At 44.6% G+C, this 19,151-nt stretch overlaps 1 protein-coding gene across 3 annotated transcripts in view; it reads right to left on the bottom strand.

Moving 5' to 3' along the window:
• Positions 1-1,834, bottom strand: part of GPM6B (glycoprotein M6B) — a 32,239-nt gene extending 30,405 nt beyond the window's left edge. For all 3 annotated transcript variants that reach the window (XM_010581548.1, XM_010581549.1, XM_010581550.1), the window contains exon 1: positions 1,774-1,834. In XM_010581548.1, the coding sequence (XP_010579850.1) occupies positions 1,774-1,834 (61 nt within the window). The remainder of the gene's footprint in view (positions 1-1,773) is intronic.
• Positions 1,835-19,151: the final 17,317 nt, after the last annotated feature.

The following is a 19,151-nucleotide window of genomic DNA, read 5'->3' as shown; positions in this document are numbered from 1 at the left end:
AGAGACCATGTGTTGCTTTCAGAAATTAGGAAACTGGCAAGAACAAAGCCTTGAAGTGTTACATACACATACCTATGTAACAGATCCACAGTATAAAATTACCACAGAAAAACTAGGAAAGGGTGGTAAAATTAAGATAGAAGTTCCCCTGCTTGCATCCTATGAAAGCAACAGATCGACCACCTTGACTTAGTAACAGATTTACTGTTCTACATGTTGTGCTTTCATCCTTGCCAAAATAAAAGGGAAACCATAAACTCATCATAAACACACTCAGCAACACATTTCGTTTTGCACAGCTGCTAATGCATACAGATAACTTTCTTTGGTGTTTATGGTACATGAGTTCTATCAGTTTAAAAGAAACTCATCAGTCAGAAGAAAAAATTGCTGTAATTTTTGAAGAATGATCTACGAGTTCAAGGTGGTTTTACAGTCAAGGTATTTAGGGCATTTTGTACATTAATTACTCAAAATCTGCAGTGAGGTGGGTTATTGTCCACATACACTAATGGCTTTCAGAGTTTAATCTCTCATCAGTGGACCTCCTTCTGTGAAATCCCTAAGGGATTATGTAGTACTATGTCTAATCACCTGACAAATTTCATTTACTTGAAACTGAAGCTAGGTTTGAATTATACAAAGTGTGTAGGAGGAATCAGATTCAAAGTAGGAAAACAAAATCTGGTATTGGACAGTACTGGCGTTTATCATTACATTCATATCTGAACTGTTTAACAATAAATGAAACCAATTCTACTTGGGGAAATGTATTAGTTGTGTATCAGCTGCTTATGCCTGTGAGATACTCAGATTGGTTATAAATGACACACAACAGGTTCAAAAGTATAATATGACTTATGTAAAAGGGCAGTGGAAATTGTAATAGTTTTATTACTGCTGTATCATTTAGCAAAAAGATCTTGCTATGATTAGTACAGTAGTCTGCTACACTGAAGAGGGACATTTATTTGGCACAAATTGTGTGATGCAGAAAAAAAACATCCTTTGCTAGTTCAGTTTACCCTCTGAAGTTCAGCACTCCGGACCAAATAAATCACCTGTAAGGCTGGGATGGATGAAGCACCTCTCCTTCTGTGCTGCTGTCTCCCTACTGCAGAACCACTACCATGGAATTGTTCTCTCCAAAAAGCAGCAATTCTTGGTGATTAACACATCCTGAAATCTAATGTTGTGAAACTCATTGCACTATTCCCCATTATCATAGCACAGGCAGATGTCTACAAAAGCAAAATTTGCCAGACAACACCATAGAAAAGGAAAAGGAATTTAAAAATAAGAGTAGCATTTGGTATCAAGCTAAATACACGAAGGTTGTGTGGTATTATAATCTATTATATGTTATTATAACCTAGGTCTCCCACACTGCATTGCAAAGCCTTGCTACATGGCTAGTCTCGATGAAAACAACAGATTACGGCTCTGAAAATGACATGCAAACACACAGGCACACACTACCTCTGTAAACCAAATTTTCCAAAATCCGTCAAAGACGCAGCAATTACAAGACTTCTTTCGCAAACATAATTTTGGGCAGGGTTAGGACAGATTCAGAGCAAATACAGACGCAGACAGAAAGATTGTTGCTCTATTAATTTGTTGTCAAGCCATGCAGGAAAGGACGGCTGAAAGCCCGAAGATGCAGTAATGATTGTTTAAGAGCCATTCGAAAAAGTGACAAAACTGGCCTAAACCTCTTTAAGCCCCCTGAATGAAAAGATTTAAACAGGCTATTGTTAGACCCCTGGGTACCTTTTTTCTCTTGGCTTTGTTCTGCGTTTTCCTCCGCTGCAGTTTCCATGGCTGGCTTCATACCATCCACCAAAAATGCCGCCCCCCCCCTCCCCCCCAGCAAGCACTTTTTCTCTTCGCCTCCTTTCTCACTCCCTTCCGTCTCCTATTTACGGCGGCGGTGATTGAGTGGCTCTGTTCTCCCCTACAGTAGATTACAGTCCTTTCCAAAATGCCAGAAAAGTCTTGTCAGCTTCAATTTCGCTCCGCTGACTGGTCCACGAGGAGCCGTGCCAGCGAGCGCTCAGCCATACGTCACCGCGGTCCCCAGCTATAAAATTGCCATCCTGCGCCCGACCGTGCCCCGGCTCGCCGCGTCGTGGGGACCGCCATCACCAGCTCGCGCCCCCTTCCCCTCGCCCTCCGCTCTCCCCCTCTTTTTCCCTCCCGTCTCCCAAGGCTCCCGACGAACGTTAATCAATTCTCTCGGCGGTGAATGGATTGGCGACATCGGGAGGGGAGACGCGGGCGAGAAAGAAAGGAGCCCCCCCGGCCGCCGTGGGGCGAGCCCCCCGGCCGCCGTCTCTAAGGGGAGTGCACGCCGGCACACAATCGCAAGGCTGCCTTTCCCATGGGATCTTGTTATTATGCTTCGCATTTTGATTTATTCCACATGCCCTCTGCTCTTTCAAGGGGCGGGGGGCGATGTTTGCTTTCTTTGCCGACTAAGTTCCGCTCACCCACGGCAAAAGACTGCGCGAGAGAAGCATAAAAGCAAAAGTGGGCATATGTATACGTCCGTGGAAAATTTAAATTCTTTCTCTGACTGGCAACTGCAATGGAAAAAAATGCACAAAAAAATCCAAGCAAGCTCAAGTGACCTAAAATGCACATGCAATACTTCAAAGGATAAGATGTTTAAGAAAACACAACTTGGGTTTTAAAAGGCTGTCTGCCGTTGGAGACCTAAAGCCACGCTTAGAAGCGAGTGCAGAGCTGCTGTTAAGCACATGTTTGATCATTCCCCTAAATCCAGGCGGACTGCAGCACGATCTAACAAGCTGTACTAACGTGGCTCTGGGAGCAACAAAACCAGGACATGTCTATGTTGCACTGCGTGAGGTGACTTTAAGTGTCCCCAGGCTGCTCTGAGCAGCCCCGTGCTCACCACATAGGGGTATTATTCACCTTCCAAACCCCAAGATAACTGACATATTTCAGGCTGTACTGTTCTGAGGCTAATTAACCTTGCCTATCACTTTCCTTGTCTGAATGGCCTCGCAGTACGCCAGACTGCACAGGGCAGACATGCCCAAAGGCACCCCTTTTTGTGCGTAGGATGATGGAGCAACCATGGAGGAACGGCCTTTGTGGTCTGGCAGGCTTCGCTGGTCCAGCCGCCGCAGCCGATTCTGCAGGCTGCAAAGACTCCTAGCAGATTCAGCAAACGCTGGGGATGTTAAAACCTACACGCTGCATGTTCCATATAACAGATTCAACCGGGAGAGTGGGAAGAGGGAAGCAGTCCAAAGATTTGTAGCTGCAGTTCAGTCTCTTCTGGTTAAAGTTACTACACCCACAATTTTACTGTGCATTTTTATTTCTATAGATGCCTAGTGAAAAGCACAAAAACCCTCAGACCCAACCTTTAGAGAAAGTTCCCTTCTCTTGCAAGAAATCGGAGCACAAATCCTCTTCTCTCACCACGGTCGCCACCACTGTTGCTTTGCTTTGGCATTACTGCTCAGACACATGCTTCAGCCCAGCTGCCAAGAGGTCTTGGACTTATCCTAAGATTTCATATCATAGTATCAAAACTTGAGGTCAAGCATTTCCCTAAAAAGCTTTCTTGGAGTCCAGGAAAAGTCCGCAGTTGAAGCTCCCACCTCAGCAGACCTTTTTATAAGCAGGATGAAGTTAATCTGTAGAGGAGATGAAGTATCCTCAGGAACCAAGAGGAGGCAATGGGCTGGGTTCCTGAAGGTAATCAAATCAACAGGTCCAGCTGATACCTCAACCCAGGTGCAAGGCTGGTTACAGACTGTCGCCGGAGGAAACCCACTAACGAAGCCCCCCACTCTGCATCAGGGAGGCCTGCTCCTCCAAACAGCTGCACGCTTTCCTGCTGGCAAGCAGATTTTGTTAGGCAGGCTCAGGACTTCAGAGCAGATGTTTTACAAACACAAAACTAACAGGCTCGGAGACTATTCCCCTACTTTCTCCCAGGACAACCCCTTCCCCAAACAAGCAACAAAAAAGTCAGGGCACAATATCAGAATCAACTCCACAAGAGCTTGAAGTGAAGACTTCAGAAGCCATCAATCCCAACTATTCAAAAGCATTAATTCTACCCTACTAAATCATCCTCTAAAAGCTTCAAGTGATGCATGAGTGTAAAGTTCTCCCCTCCCCCCTTCTTACTGCGTTCCAGATTGATATAATATATGATAGGGTTTAAGCACTTATCTTAAGTAATTTCTTCATCTTCAAAACTCTGTCCCATCATTGATAAACACGGCAGAAAAACTATATGCTTTTCCTCCAGTGCTAACATGGGTGCTGATCTTGTGCTTTGAGCATTAATCTCAGCCAGCAAATTGTCTCATCCAATGCTCTCTCCCTTAATCAGATACATCCTTTTCATAATACGTGATGAGACTGGGAGACATCAAGCCTATGCCTATGACAACACGGCAAAAGACAAAGCCACAAAGGCAGAAATTACAAAAGATTCTTTGAAGACTGATACTCAGCAAAACCTTCTGTACAGACCAGGCTGATCTAGATAACCAGCAACCAGGGAAGGTGGCTAGTTACATTTCAGGAGTTCAGCCCAGCATTTTATCTGTAGACCAAAATGAAAATGAGGAGGGGGGCTGAGCAGTAAGGGCTTCTGCTGCTAAAGCACAGCTCTGAGTCTACAGCCAAACCTCAAGATGAATAGCAGTGGAGCAAAGTATGTGAAGACACTGCAGACTAAGACACATTTGCTGCAAAATAGTTTTTAAAAAAAAGGTTTTAATCTATTTTATCTAGGTTTTCAAAAAACATTTAATCATTTTGCTCAGTCAAGTAAAATAGCACAATCGCACAAGTTAAAAAAGGTATTAAAAACCCAACTCTGTTCGTGTGCCAATTCCTTTTGAACATCTATCTTTAATGTCACTGAATCTAGTTTACATTCCTGAAGGCTGAGGAGCTCTATCATAACCTACAGCAAATTCTTCACAAGCTTTCAGGAGATGAATACACACTTGCCACTTCTACAAAGGCTTCACAGAGCTGTAATAAAGAGTGTTCTCACATACTTCCAGCGCAATTTGAGATTAGCCTATGAGATCCAAGACTCAGAAGTTAAAATACAGACACTGTCCCTCAAACAAAACTGACATGTATTCCAAACAACTAATTTTAAAGACAACTTGTAGGATACTTTTTTTTTTTAAGGATATATGCAAAAATATTCAAGAGAAAGAACAAACAAACATGCAGTCACTTGGTGTGTGTCTCAACATAATTGCTTTTGTTCAGACCAGCTTTAGACCAGTTACCTAAGACTTGAGTATAAAACCCAATCTGAATGCTTATGCAAAAGCAGGCAAATTTTCCATGTGGATAAAATCAAAGCATGACAACAAGCTTTTAGTTGTGCATCAGTCATATACCTGGCAAGTACTTTAAAAAAAAAAAAAAAAAATGGGGGGCCTGTTCTTTCAGACATACTAAATTACTAGGAAAATTAAATCCAAATTAATGAACAAATAACAGTAGAAAAACCCTGCACTTTTACCACAGTAGAAAATACCGCATAAAATACTAAAAACCATGAGTCTGCACTGCACTTCGGGATCTCAGTGTTGGATTTCTGTAGAAATGGCAAAACTAAAGGCTTAAGCGTGGACAGTGGTTATCTTCGCAGCGAAAGAAAATCACCGAGTTAACTGATGCAGGTAAGTCCAAGAGGGTGAGCAGACCTTAAGAGTGTGAAGGTGCCAGTCCTGTGACCCCCTTAGTAAAGCCACAAGAAGATGGCAATAACTGCTGCCGATCTAAATGCCTGGCAGCAAGCAGGCAGACAAAATAGATGTCGCTCCGTTGTCGGGTTTCATACACTTCTCTGGCCAGCCTGCGAGCTTCCAGCTGGACCACTGCTTTAGTCCACTGCAGTAACAGTCACTGGTGAGAATCAAAGGCAATAAACAGGCTAAATCCAGAACATACGTGGATGGCTAACCTTTATTTGGAACATAAAGGGAAAAAAAAAAAAAAAAATCCCTTAAAGAGTGAATAGATGGTTCTGTACGGCTTTTCCAGTAGCTAAGTCTCATCAAGTCCTAGTCTCAAAGACGACTCAAACGTCAGAGATGTGAAAGCTACCAAAGAAAAGAGCCTGAAAAGCTATAATCAAAATCAAAATGAAAGCAAAAGTTGGTGATGTACTTAAGCAGCTGGGAGGTCCATTTCTGCTTATGAAAGGCAGTCAACAGCACAGAAGTAATTAAAAAAAATGCTATTATTTCTTTATCCTAACTAATGGCTTTAGTAAGGTTTTCCTGGGTGTAAGAAACTTGTATTTAAAAAACAGACTGGGGGAAATAATTCAGAACCCTGACAGACAGAACACGGCAACCTCAAGCACACCAAGGACTTTTGAGGAAAAGCAATAAAAATGAAAACAAAATAGGCTACATTTGAAACTGAGCTGGAAGCAACATCACCTCCTGCACCCTCCTCCTGTGAGGTTGCCTGGAGTAAGCACCACACTCTTGGCAAGCCAGAAAGAAACATGCTGACAGTATGGAGCCCATTTATACTACAGCTGAAAGCATGGAAATATAGGAAACAAAAGAAAAGACATCCTAGCATCTGCCCCAGAAGTAGCTTTCATTCAGCAAGCGACATTTTAGAGCACCAGCCCTGACTGTCGTCTTCAGCTTCTACTCCAGCTCAACAACTTTATGGCAACATGTATAGTTTCCTACAAGTGTAATGCATGGCAAGTTTCAAATACTTTAAATTTAAAACTAGGCAGTACAGCAGGAAGACGATATGCTCAGCTCTTTTGTCTTCATTCCCTTAATTCTGCGCCTTGAAGACAAGCCAACCTACTTAGCTTTTGCTATGAACCCTCTTCTCCAATATTGTTGCCAAAGCCTACTGCCATCTCAGAAGACTAACAAAAGTTCCTAAATAGTTGGACATACTGAAATAGCATCCTAGATATTTATGTCGAACTTCCTCGCAGGTAAGTAGAAGTGCCTCTTGTACCTGTAGAAGAGCTATTCCTGCCAGAGTTTCAGAAGGCAGCAAAGGTATCATTATAATACACTCCTGCTAATACAGCTGCTTAGTCTCAAAACACATGAGAGTTTGAGACAGGATTGATATTGGGAGGCTACCTGTTGAATTTTTTTTCTCTATCTATCTATAAATAAATCTAAACTTCACTGAGTTCAGCCTTGACACAAACTTATTCTTCTGCTCCACAAAGTCAGATTTAATCAGACAATCCTGTGTTAACTTTACATCCAGTTCTGATTTTCAAAATTGCCCTCCCACTCTTCGCATAGACTTCAGCATCCCACCTACAATCTCTCATCTATTCAGTGCTCGTTTTGTTCTTCAGTCTTGGCCTCAGTCCAGTCTTTTCACAAAGCATGGAAAAAAGCAGGGAAATATAAAGAAGTACAAAACCCTACAGCTCTCCAAAAAGAAACCAGGGGCACTCATTATAAAAAAGTACCCCACAGTGGAGTGGCATGGGGAGAGACAGGGATGAAGACTCGTCCTGAATTTCATGAGGGATTCCATGCATAAATCATAAGTAGAGATATGTGTGTGTATACATATATACATAAAGAAAACATATGCATATGATTATATACATATTTTTATGGAGCAGAAAACTTTATTGGCATCATCAGAACCACAACAAGGAATGCAAACTAGTGTAGAGAGTCACACAACAGGTATTAAGTTTGATAGCGAATGCACAACTAAGCACCATCGCAGTGCTACAGCCTCCTCCAGCTCAAGATTTCAGGGCCGAAAACCAAGTTACCCAGTGTCAGACTGGAGTTTGTGGCAGAGCTAATCCACGCAGCGAGAGCACCATTTCTTAGGCACCATCATCCGCCCACCTCAGTATGGTGGGTTGAAAGGCTGGCCCCACCGACGCTAGGCTCAGCCGTATGTCGCTCCAAGACCCACTCATAGATTACTGGGCAGTTGTGTGTCAATGTTTTGAAAAGCCCATGTAATTCAGCAGTCAAAATGTTGACGTAAAAGAAACCATCAAAATAATGATTGGTACAAGGTACTGAAATTAATTGTTTAAAGTTTCAGCACCCTGTAAGTCACCATTTTGGTAGCTGTTTCCCCGATACTGAAAATTCCCATTCCAGTGTAATTAAACTGTACTTTGGGAAAGATCCTGGACAGGTTCTGTCATGCAGCCCTGGACCGCCTGTTGAATTGCAAATATAGTTTCTGTTCACACACAAGACACTAGTCATGAAATCCTCAGTTAAGACACTAACGAAAGGGTCCCCAATTAATCATTGTATTCTTTGCAAGAGCAGATATCCTCATTAGGAAAGCGGCAGGACATTAACAAGTTCCACTTTGAGAGTATCCAATTAACTCATCGGCTAAATATGTGCCAGGCAACTTCGACCGGCCTAGCTTTTCCAATCCCCCCTTTCTAGCTGCATCAATTGGGATCCCGGTCATGTATAAAGTAGCGGTTCTTTCTGCGCTTTACAATGCCTTTGAGAACGCCGCCGGTGGACAACAAACAACGGCCGCTGAAGTGTTTAACAGGTCTTTCACTTGCGCCCATAAAAAGTTAAGTGTGCACTTGGAGAGTTCAGCGCAATTAAAAAAAAAAAAAAACCAACACCCTCTACCTTATAAAGAGGGAATGACTTAACCTGCCAACAACAAGCACGGTTGGAGCTCCGTCTGGATCATGTCACGCCTCGATTTTTGCCGAACCTCAGCAGTGGGTGATCCTGCATACAAAGCGAGCTCCAAGACAAAAGCGCTATAGGGTGAGTTAAGGACAAAGTAGTGGCTTTCAGCCTAGATTCCCAGATAGGCTGTCAAGTAAAATCCCTTGCCAGGACAGGATTATTCCCTAGAGTATACATTTCCAACACTTTGTCTCGCCTAATTTTTTAAGTGTCTCGAGCTTGGAGCCTTTCAGTCTTTTCGCGGGAAGAGCCATTCTGCCGCCCGGCAGGTTTTGAGGCTCGGCACAAAGGAGGGTTTGCACAACGGCCAGGCCCCCGCCGCAGTCCATGCAGGAGCAGCAGCTTCTCCAGGAGCAGGATCCCGGCCTCCCAAACGGCCTCCGGTCCCGCTGCCTGAAAACCACCCAGAATCCAGACTCTCTTTTGAGCAATCCCACCCTGACGCTGCCTAGTTACATCCCCATTTCTCTGTTTCTTTCCAAACATGACGTTCACTTGTTTTAAATGGCTGAAAGGCATCATTTCTGCACTTTGTCATGAGTCAGACTAAAATTAATTTTGCATCTACTGCTTCTTCATCTGTTCCTTGTACCATTCCCATCCCATTTTATTTCTGCTCTCTGGGTTTCAGCACATTTGTAACCATCTCTCTTGCACTCGGTGCTTCCCAAGTGTAAACACTAAGCATTATCATTATGTGTTTGCTCTGGAGACCCTCACATTCATTATTCAAAATGGCACTGGGCATTTCTGCTCTCAGTGGTACTACAGACACATCTTGTATATGTATCACCACTACCAATTCCTGAAGTACGATCATCTGCTCCACCCTCCTGCACCATTTGGAGAGAAAAAGAAAGGAGCTAAGGAACCAGGAAAAGGGAGAAGGAATGGATATATTGGGAAAAAAAACCCCCAACAACAAAACAATGGAGAAAAGCACAAGGCAAAAACAACATCCAAGCCTCTGGCTAAGGTTTGTTTTTTGGTCCACACAGGAACTGTGTCTCTGTATCAAAAAAACCTGTACTACGTCAAGCGTGTGCTCGCCGTCCTGGAGGTGACCGAAAGCATGTTGCTCGACATGTGATAGAGGTCCTCTCATTGCAGATCAGAGACTTGCCCACGGGTTGCAGAAAAAGATCACAGCTTCTCACGCCCAGCCAAAATCAGCCAGCCTGATTTGCCTGTTCACAAGTTTATTAGTACAGGGAAGAAACTGAAGACCAACCACAGCTTTAAAAGTATTTCCAAGCACTTAATTCCAGCTATGGTCCTCAGAAATATTTAAACTAATTGTGTGTTTGAGCATAGCACATACTTCTATCGCAGACAGAACATCACCAGATTGCAAATGCAATCAAAAGCCCATTTTCCTAGTTTAATTTGCCATTACTACACTGCAGGTTTACAGAGCCAAACAAACAACTACATCTAAATTCTCATTGCCATTTCAAACAGTTTCCAAGCAAATATCATAGCAACATTATCAGAACCTCGAGTTCATTTAATTCCAAATACTCTACAATAAAACAGTACTAGCACCTGTTAAAAAGAAAACAGAAAATGTAGTCCTCCTGGGCAAACCAAGCACCTCCCCAGCTCCAGACCAACAGGGTCAGACTCCTGAGACAAAATCCGCCATTTAAGGATCTTTTCGGGACTTTAAGAAAGAGAAGAAAAAACCAGACCCCTAGGTTTTTATATATGTCATGCAGCATTTAAAGAATAGCGCTTACAGATTGTTCACGCGTACCAAACACTTATGAATGTATTTATTTCAACCTAAAATATAATCATATAAATGAGTGGTAACAGATGAAGTAGCATTTCGCAGATTCCCTCCTGTTTCGTAACTGTGAAGAACAAGACCAGCCCGACTGCGGCAGCACCCATTTGCTGAGCTGAATTCGCCTCTTTACTGAGGGAGCTCAGCGCCGCGCAGCCAGCGAGCACCGCTGCCCTGCAAGCACCAGCAACTTAGAAAGGAAGCGTCGGAGGCCTTGTCAGAAAAAGAAAAATCAGTTATTTCAGCTTAAACTGCACTTAAAGTCAACAGAAAGTAGCTGTCCGCGTTCCCCAGAAGGAAATACCGGGCTACAGGGCTGCAGGACGGGTGACGGCAGCCCCTCCGCTCTCGTCCTGGCCGCCGCGAGGGGAGCCCCCGAAGACCCCTGCCCCGGCGGCAGTGGCAGGGGGTCCCGGTGGGGCCGGCACCCATGGGAACCTGCGTGGCCCCGGGGCCACGGGGCTTCACGGGTGACCGGGCTCGTCAGCTCTATTCAGCCCCGCTCCCTGCGCACAATAAGCAGCAGCCGCGCTCCCATAATACGGGCCTCCCCCTTCTCCCCGCTTTTATCATCCTTCATATCTCAACGATGACAGGACTGAAAGGGCTTCTGATGGGAAATGTGCTTCGAATTAGCATATTTCCCCCTGCGTACAATGGAGGCATTAAGCTGCTGTGTTTTGAAAGTCCAAACAAAAGCAGCCCAGGCTGTTTTTAGCAGTGCTGTTTGAAGTTTTATTCCCCCCCCCCTCTCTCCCGAGTTGCAAGCATATTTAACAAATTTTCACTCTTTCTGAAAAGATGGAACCGTGACCAATAAAATCTTTTTAGTAAATTATATATTATTCAATATGTTTCAGACTTTAAAAGAAAAAAAAAGCCACTCTTTCATTGTGGCAGAGAGCAATGTGGTGTCTGTGCAGTGTTTCCACTGAACCGCAGACCCCGGGTCCATCCCCCAGTGAGCTCGTCTGGCTGCCCCCAGCACTCGCACGGACCGTGTCATCGAGGATTTTGGAACTCAAATACATTCACAGTAACCCAATATAAAGGGTCCTGTACCCACAGCTCAATTTTCCCCCGTACCAGGGGCACACTGCTGAAAATACCAGTTTTCAATGAGAAACTAAACCGCTGCGCTGAAAGGAAAAACAAACCAACCTCCTCACACACTGCTGGGATTATCCTTTGGTTTAACTTGAGGGTTATGAACAGGAGAGATGAACCTCCAAAGTACAACCTTTATGAAATGGCTTCAAATTAGAAAGTGAATAGCTATTCACCAGGGAAAGGAGGACAGGAGGAAGGAGATGGAAATGACACGAATGCTACACAGGGAGGAAAGGAGAAAAAAAGACTCCCGTATCAAAACATCTCTGGGCAACAACTGCTAGGAGAACAAATCTACCTCAGCTCAGTGTGTTGGTCTGTAATTGCTCATTAGCACAGCTGGACCATTAGGAAGCCAGTTTGTGACTTTCTTGGTAAAGAGGCATGCCTGCCTTCCTCCTATGTTAAACAGAATTTTCTCTGAGAGGAAGACATAACATTACACGGTCAAAATGTTTCTCAGAGGAAAGGTTTGGTGGGTTTTTTTTCCTTCTTCTTCCCCCTCCCAAGATTTCCAGGGTATTTATGTAATCTTCTATATGAGGCACAGCTAAGAACAAAAATCACACTCCTTAACAACATGAGATTACAGCAGAAAAGCAGAATGCCAATGAGATCCCAGGCAGGCAGCTTGCAAGTGAGGTGGATATAAAAACTGTTCAGAAGAAAAGCCCAGGATGCAGACTGCAGAAGGAGTCTTGTAGGAGAAATGTCTGCTTTGTTCAGACTCTTCTGTTCTGTTTCAGGAAATTTTCCTGAGGATCAGGTTCCATCTCCACTCCTTGATTTCTTTAGCAGCAATGCTCAGGATACCCAACAGTCTCTGCGGTGCACGAGCACTTTGCTCTCAACCATCCGCTTTTACTCCGCCACGTGCCAAGCAGCCCACACAGCACCGTGCTCCCTCCCATAGCATGCCAACCCACTGGTTTTGCAGATCTACATGACCTAGCAGGAGAGGCGTTTCACTTACTGACTTCCACCAGAACCAGAGAGTTCCCGGCGCCGATGCGGTATGGTGCCCATACGGCAACTGCACAGCAGTGACTGAGGTCTAACCACAGACATATTCCTCCCTCTGGCAGATGTTCTCACACCCTTCTCACCAAAACATCCTCTGCAGCATCAAACGCCTACAGCCCAAGGGTCTGTCTGCTAATGACTCGCACTCTCCCCGATGCACCAGCTCAGCCAGTAACAAGTCAACTTTCCCCCCAGGAAAGCTTTTTCACAGTCTCCAATAGCCACATATTTGCTTTAACAATGTGTTTGCTTTACTTGGGGCCACACATGACTGGGTGGCGACTTTCTGACCAAAGGGGGCTAAAGAAATCTGGTTGGAGAGTAGTATGCATTATTTGGCAGTATTTCTCTACCACCACCTGTAAATTACCTTTAAAGGCTGGACATGCATTTTACCATGCTCTGAGGCACTTCACAACTTGGTACCAAAACAGTGGACGAGACCTCCACATGTTACCACAGAAAGGTCTCACATCAAAGCAAAAGGAGGAAGGACTTAGGACGCTTTTCAGAGGCCTTCATTCAGTCATTAACAGATGGATGAGAGTAATAAAGCAGTCTAGGCAGGAGACAGAGGAATTAAAGACCAAAATGGAGATTGGTTTTCTTACTCATACTAGGATGAGCAGAACTTCACTTTGTAAGGACATCTTCTGAGATGAGTCCTTTGGAAGTGTTGTTCAATGAAGTGCCATGACAGCTTGGCACAGAAAATGAAATAAAACAGATTTCAGCTTCATTTACAAACAGATGTACTTGCACCAATGCAGTTCTTATAGGTCACAAATCATAGAATCATAGAATCGTTTAGGTTGGAAAAGACCTTTAAGATCATTGAGTCCAACCGTCAACCACACCCACTAATCCATGTCCTGAAGTGCCTTGTCTATGCGCTTTTTGAATACCTCCAGGGATGGTGACTCAACCACTTCCCTGGGCAGCCCATTCCAATGTTTGACAACCCTCTCAGTAAAAAATTTTTTCCTAATATGCAACCTAAACCTCCCCTGCCACAACTTGAGGCCATTTCCTCTCGTCCTATCACTAGTTACTTGATAGAAGAGACCAGCACCCACCTTGCTACAACCTCCTTTCAGGTAGTTGTAGAGAGCGATAAGGTCTCCCCTCAGCCTCCTTTGCTCCAGGCTAAACAGCCCCAGTTCCCTCAGCCGCTCCTCATAAGACTTGTGCTCCAGGCCCCTCACCAGCTCGGTTGCCCTTCTCTGGACATGCTCCAACACCTCCATGTCTTTCCTGCAGTGAAGGGCCCAAAACTGAACACAGGACTCGAGGTGCGGCCTCACCAGCGCCCAGTACAGGGGAACAATCATCTCCCCGCTCCTGCTGGCCACACGATTTCTGATGCCGGCCAGGATGCCGTTGGCCTTCTTGGCCACCTGGGCACACTGCTGGCTCATCTTCAGCCGGCTGTCAGCCAACACCTCCAGGTTCTTTTCTGTTGGACAGCTTTCCAGCCGTTCTTGCCCAAGCCTGTAGCTTTGCATGGGGTTGCTGTGACCCAAGTGCAGGACCCGGCACTGAGCCTTGTTGAACGTCATACAATTGGCCTCGTCCCATTGATCCAGCCTGTCCAGATCCCTCTGGAGACCCTTCCTACTCTCCAGCAGAGCAACCCTCCCACCCAACTTGGTGTCATCCGCAAACTTACTGAAGGTGCACTCGATCCCCTCATCCAGATCATTGATAAAGATATTAAATGGAACTGGCCCCAGTACCGAGCCCTGGGGAACACCACTTGTGACCAGCTGCTAACTGGATTTAACTCTATTCACCACAACCCTCTGGGCTCATCCATCCAGCAAGTATTTTACCCAGCGAAGAACACACTTGTCTAAGCCATGAGCTGCCAGCTTCTCAAGGGCTATGCCATGAGAGACAGTGTCAAAGGCCTTGCTAAAGTCCAGGCAGACAACATCCACAGCCTTCCCCTCATCCACTAGGCAGGTCACCCGGTTGTGCATTGGGTTTGTGTGGCAAGGTTTTGGTCGCGGGGAGAGCTACTGGGATAGCTTCTGTGAGAAGCACTGAAGAAGAAGGGGGAGGAGAAGCTCCAGGTGCTGGAGCAGAGATTCCCCTGCAGCCCGTGGGGAAGACCATGGTGAGGCAGGCTGTCCCCCTGCAGCCCAGGGAGGTCCACGGGGGAGCAGATCTCCACCTGCAGCCCAGGGAGGACCCCACACCAGAGCAGGTGGGTGCCTGAAGGAGGCTGTGACCCCGTGGGAAGCCCGCGCTGGAGCAGGCTCCTGGCAGGACCTGTGGCCCCGTGGAGAGAGGAACCCATGCTGGAGCAGGTTTCCTGGCAGGACTTGTGACCCCGCGGGGGACCCACGCTGGAGCAGTCTGTGCCTGAAGGACTGCAGCCTGGGGAAGGACTCAGATTGGAGAAGTTGGTGGAGGACTGTCTCCCGTGGGAGACACCCCACGGCGGAGCAGGGGCCGAGCGCGGAGTCCTCCTCCCCCTGAGGAGGAAGGAGCGGCAGAGACCAGGGGTGAGGAACCGACCCCAGCCTCCATTCCCCGTTGAGGCGGGAAGGAGGGAGGGCTAGGGAGAAGGTGTTCTCAGGTTTGGTTTTATTTCTCAGTATCCTACTCTGATTTGATTGGTAATACATGAAACTAATTTCCCCAAGTCGAGTCTATTTTGCCCATGATGGTAATTACTGAGTGATCTCTCCCTGTCCTTATCTCGACCCATCAGCTTTTCGTTGTATTTTCTCTCCCCTGTCCAGTTGAGGAGGAGAGTGATAAAGCGGCTTTGGTGGGCACCTGGCCTCCAGCCAGGGTCAACCCACCACAGGTGGTATGACAAATGCCAACTAAAAAGGTCCAGTAAACTCAGCAATGAGATTTTAAGCTTCTTGGGGATGGGATCTATCAACAGAAACTTCAGGTAAAATAGTATCATAACTTTGAATTTAGATCAAGAAAAGAGAAGGCTGAGAAAAAAAGCCCTCCACTGATTAGGAGATATTAAGTCTCACCTGTGGAATAGCTCTTGATGGTTAGGGTATGGAGAAGAAAGGAAGTGAAAGAAGTCAGAGCAGGGTAAAGCAGGTGCCTTTCATGTTGCTTATGCCCCAAAGGGACCTTGCCACAGTACTTTACCAATCAAGGAAATATTCTCAAATTCCAGTTATTCTTCAGATTCACTGGATTCAGACCAACGATGAATACACAGCACATGCTGCCATCCGCTGTGGCGTTCTGGCACAGGGCAGCACCCTACCAACAATGGCACCACTCTTCCTTTCAAAAAGCCCCAGAAAGAGCACTCTGTATTCTCATGCGATGAGATGGGCTTTTACAATTTGGATCACTACAGGGTATTGAACACTGACAGTATTCCTAACAAAGGTTCGCTTGCTTTTTCTTAGATCTCAACAGGTATGTATGATATCTAAGCTAAAATAAGCCATCCTCATTATATTCATTTTGGCATCATGAGTCACTATCTTGCTGAAACAGAACTATCTTCTCACGTCCACATTGAGTAAGTGCTATTAACTTTTCCAGTATCCCACCTACTGCTATTTTCTTCTGTGCAAGTGCACAACATAGTTCTGTCTCAGAATATGCTTCATGCTACAGCTTTCAGTGAGAAGAGAAAGCCACAGAATACGTTAAGGACATACTATGCCTGCTCCTGCAGGCAGAAATAGCTTCTGGCCTTCTATATTAATCTCATGAAAAAACAAACCCCAAAACTACCGGCACTCAAACAGAGATTGATTTGCTATGAAGCGGGACAAGTCCCTCAGGTCTCCTTTCCTGTCTTTTTAACTCAGTCTAACAAAATTGACTTCCTGGATCATTACTATTTTTACTACTTTCTAAACACTGCCCTGGCTTGGGGAATCTAGCTGAAGGTATCAAATTAAGGCAGAGGTGATTTTCGGTCTTCTCAGGGTATGGTAGAAATTCGCTAGTCTAGTATTTCTGCTTTAAATGTGAGAGCCCCAGCACTCGTTCAGACACACACCCACACGTTAAAGAAAAAAAGTATCCTAGGCTCTCAAGGCTGCCCTGGGACAGAGGAACAGGGCCCCATAAAATAGAAAACTCTTTTCAAGCCAAAGCTGGAGAGCTGGGAACACCAAATACTGGAGGTGGGCCACTGGCCACATCATGACCAAGATCGGGAGAGCGATTCAAGTAGGCGCAGAGCAGGGTGAGATGAGAAGGAAGTGCTTCTTCACATTTCATCCTACGCATCCTACTCCATCCTAGTCGGAGTGCGGTGCCTGGACAGAGCCCATCATTCACAGCACTGAATATCCTTCATGGGATGGATCCACAGGTATCCTTCATGGTCCCAGGCATGCCGCACAAGCTGATCCCAGACTGGGGTGGAATACCCTGTGTCCTGCTACAGAGGGGCTTCCTCATGGAGATGTACCTCTGAAGCGTTAAGAACTTGAGAAACACTCAACTGCCTGCATGCTTAAAAACATACAAACAAACATACAATCCCTTCTCTCCATGAAAGCCACACTCCTCTTTCCTTTCTACCTATGCTATACCTGTAATATAGCATCACCACAGGTGTTGACAAAATTTCATCTCTCTCCTAAATATTTCAAAGAGAAAGGGTTTAGAGCTTCATACAACCTCCCCAATTAATGCAAGATGTAGCAACCAAGTATGTGAGATGCCCTACAGAGGTCAAATGTAATTTTCCCACAGTTTTGAATCATCTGATGTAGTGTTAGACATGCTGGTCCATCCTGATAACCATTGTTTGAGATTTTTCCTCAGGACACAAAATACCTACTAACAATACATAGAGGGTCCCACTTTCCACCCCTACAAGTTGAAGCACTGTTATGAATATGCTGTGCAAATAAGCCCTGTGCAATCTCATGAAAAAAAGAAATCGCACACCTAAAGCTGAGTGGATATTCAGAACTGCAACAGAGAGGGAAGACATAAAAGCAGCTATTTCCATCTTAAAATATTTGTAATTTCTACTACACAACTTGTCATTTTCTTTTCAAAAAGGCTTTGCTTCTCAGCACTGGTGTAAACCCTAAATTTAGAGACATGTGAAAAGAATTTCTATTCCTCTACAGTAAGCATTACAGAAGGAGCTTCTGCCTCCACCTCTCCTTTGGACCACATTTCAGCCTGAATTTAACCTTTCTTTGCTATACAGAATAGTTGATGTGCATGTAAGTGAATGAGATTAGAGGGGAAAGCGTGGTTTTGCTTGGAAACATGCCATTACAACACAGTGTTGGAGAACAAAGTATATAAGCCGAATAGATGGTCCTTTTGTGTTTGCAGAGATACTTCACAAATGTAGGACAGGTGTATTATCCTTTTTAATGCATAAACTAGGCCAGAAAAATTGCTTTCACAAACACTAAAATCACTTTATTGATCTTTCACAGTATGTGCCTAGATTTCCAGATGGACTCTAACTACAGGGGTTAATTAAATACAACAGATATCTTTAAACATACCGAATTATCCGAACAGAAAATGTTAACAAACAAAATAGGTTACCATTCATGTGTGCTACATCTTTCAGGTGCAGGAAAGCTACTTTCAAGTTATCCCCAAGGAACAGTTCAGTAATACTTCTCTGAATTTTTAGCTAAGCTATTTCTTTCTTTCACGTACCATTTTTGAAACTTTACAGAAGTTTCCTAAACTCTTCATGCTAATTAGATTCTAATCCAATTCACCAGATGTGGCAGTCATCAGTACTCTTTGCAATAAGGACTTGTGATTCCAAAAAAAAAAAAAAAACCAAACCCAAACCAAAACCTCCCCAAAAAAACCAAAAATGAAGTTGTTTCAGTTGCTCCTTGGCAAGGGAGCGCTCTGCGGCATTTTGCTCTGACGAAAGTATCAGCGAGGGACTGAAGTGAGCATCGAAGGTTACATTTCTACCTTATACCAAGTTTCTCCTCTCAACAGCTTTTGTATCATTTACCACTTACTTACGCTTTTGCCTAAATGCAACATCAAAAGCATGAACTGTTTTCAGCTGCAACAGCAGTATTTTACCTCTTACCAATTTATTTGACAATGTTCCTTTTTAGAGAGGATTTTACAGAGTCAGAGGCAAATGGAAATGCAGTTTTAAAACTGAGGTGGTTAAGACTTACACTGTGCTTAAGAAATATCGATGCAGCAGGGACAATAACTAGCAACTATGACATTACATTTAAACACTGGTACCCAATACTTACTCATTAGTGTCCTTCTGGAATTCTGCTCCTTTTAAGAAGTTTCGTTCTTTTGCCTTCAAAATAGCTATGATCTGCTAATACACGATATGCCTTAAACCCCCTCTGACAAGCTCTACTGACACAGTCATATTTTTCCCGCTTGCATTTTCACATCATTTGAATGCATGCATTGCCAGCCTCCTCTGCCTCCACCTCTCCTTTCCCACATTATGTGCAGCACCCATTTGTTTCAGATTATAAAAAGCACTAGTGGATTCTGAAGCCACTAAAAAGAAGTAGCCAGCA

The sequence above is a fragment of the Haliaeetus leucocephalus genome, unplaced genomic scaffold, assembly GCF_000737465.1.
Source record: "Haliaeetus leucocephalus isolate CR32 unplaced genomic scaffold, Haliaeetus_leucocephalus-4.0 Scaffold795, whole genome shotgun sequence".
Lineage (NCBI taxonomy): Eukaryota > Metazoa > Chordata > Aves > Accipitriformes > Accipitridae > Haliaeetus > Haliaeetus leucocephalus.
This window is presented reverse-complemented; position numbering and strand designations above follow the sequence as displayed.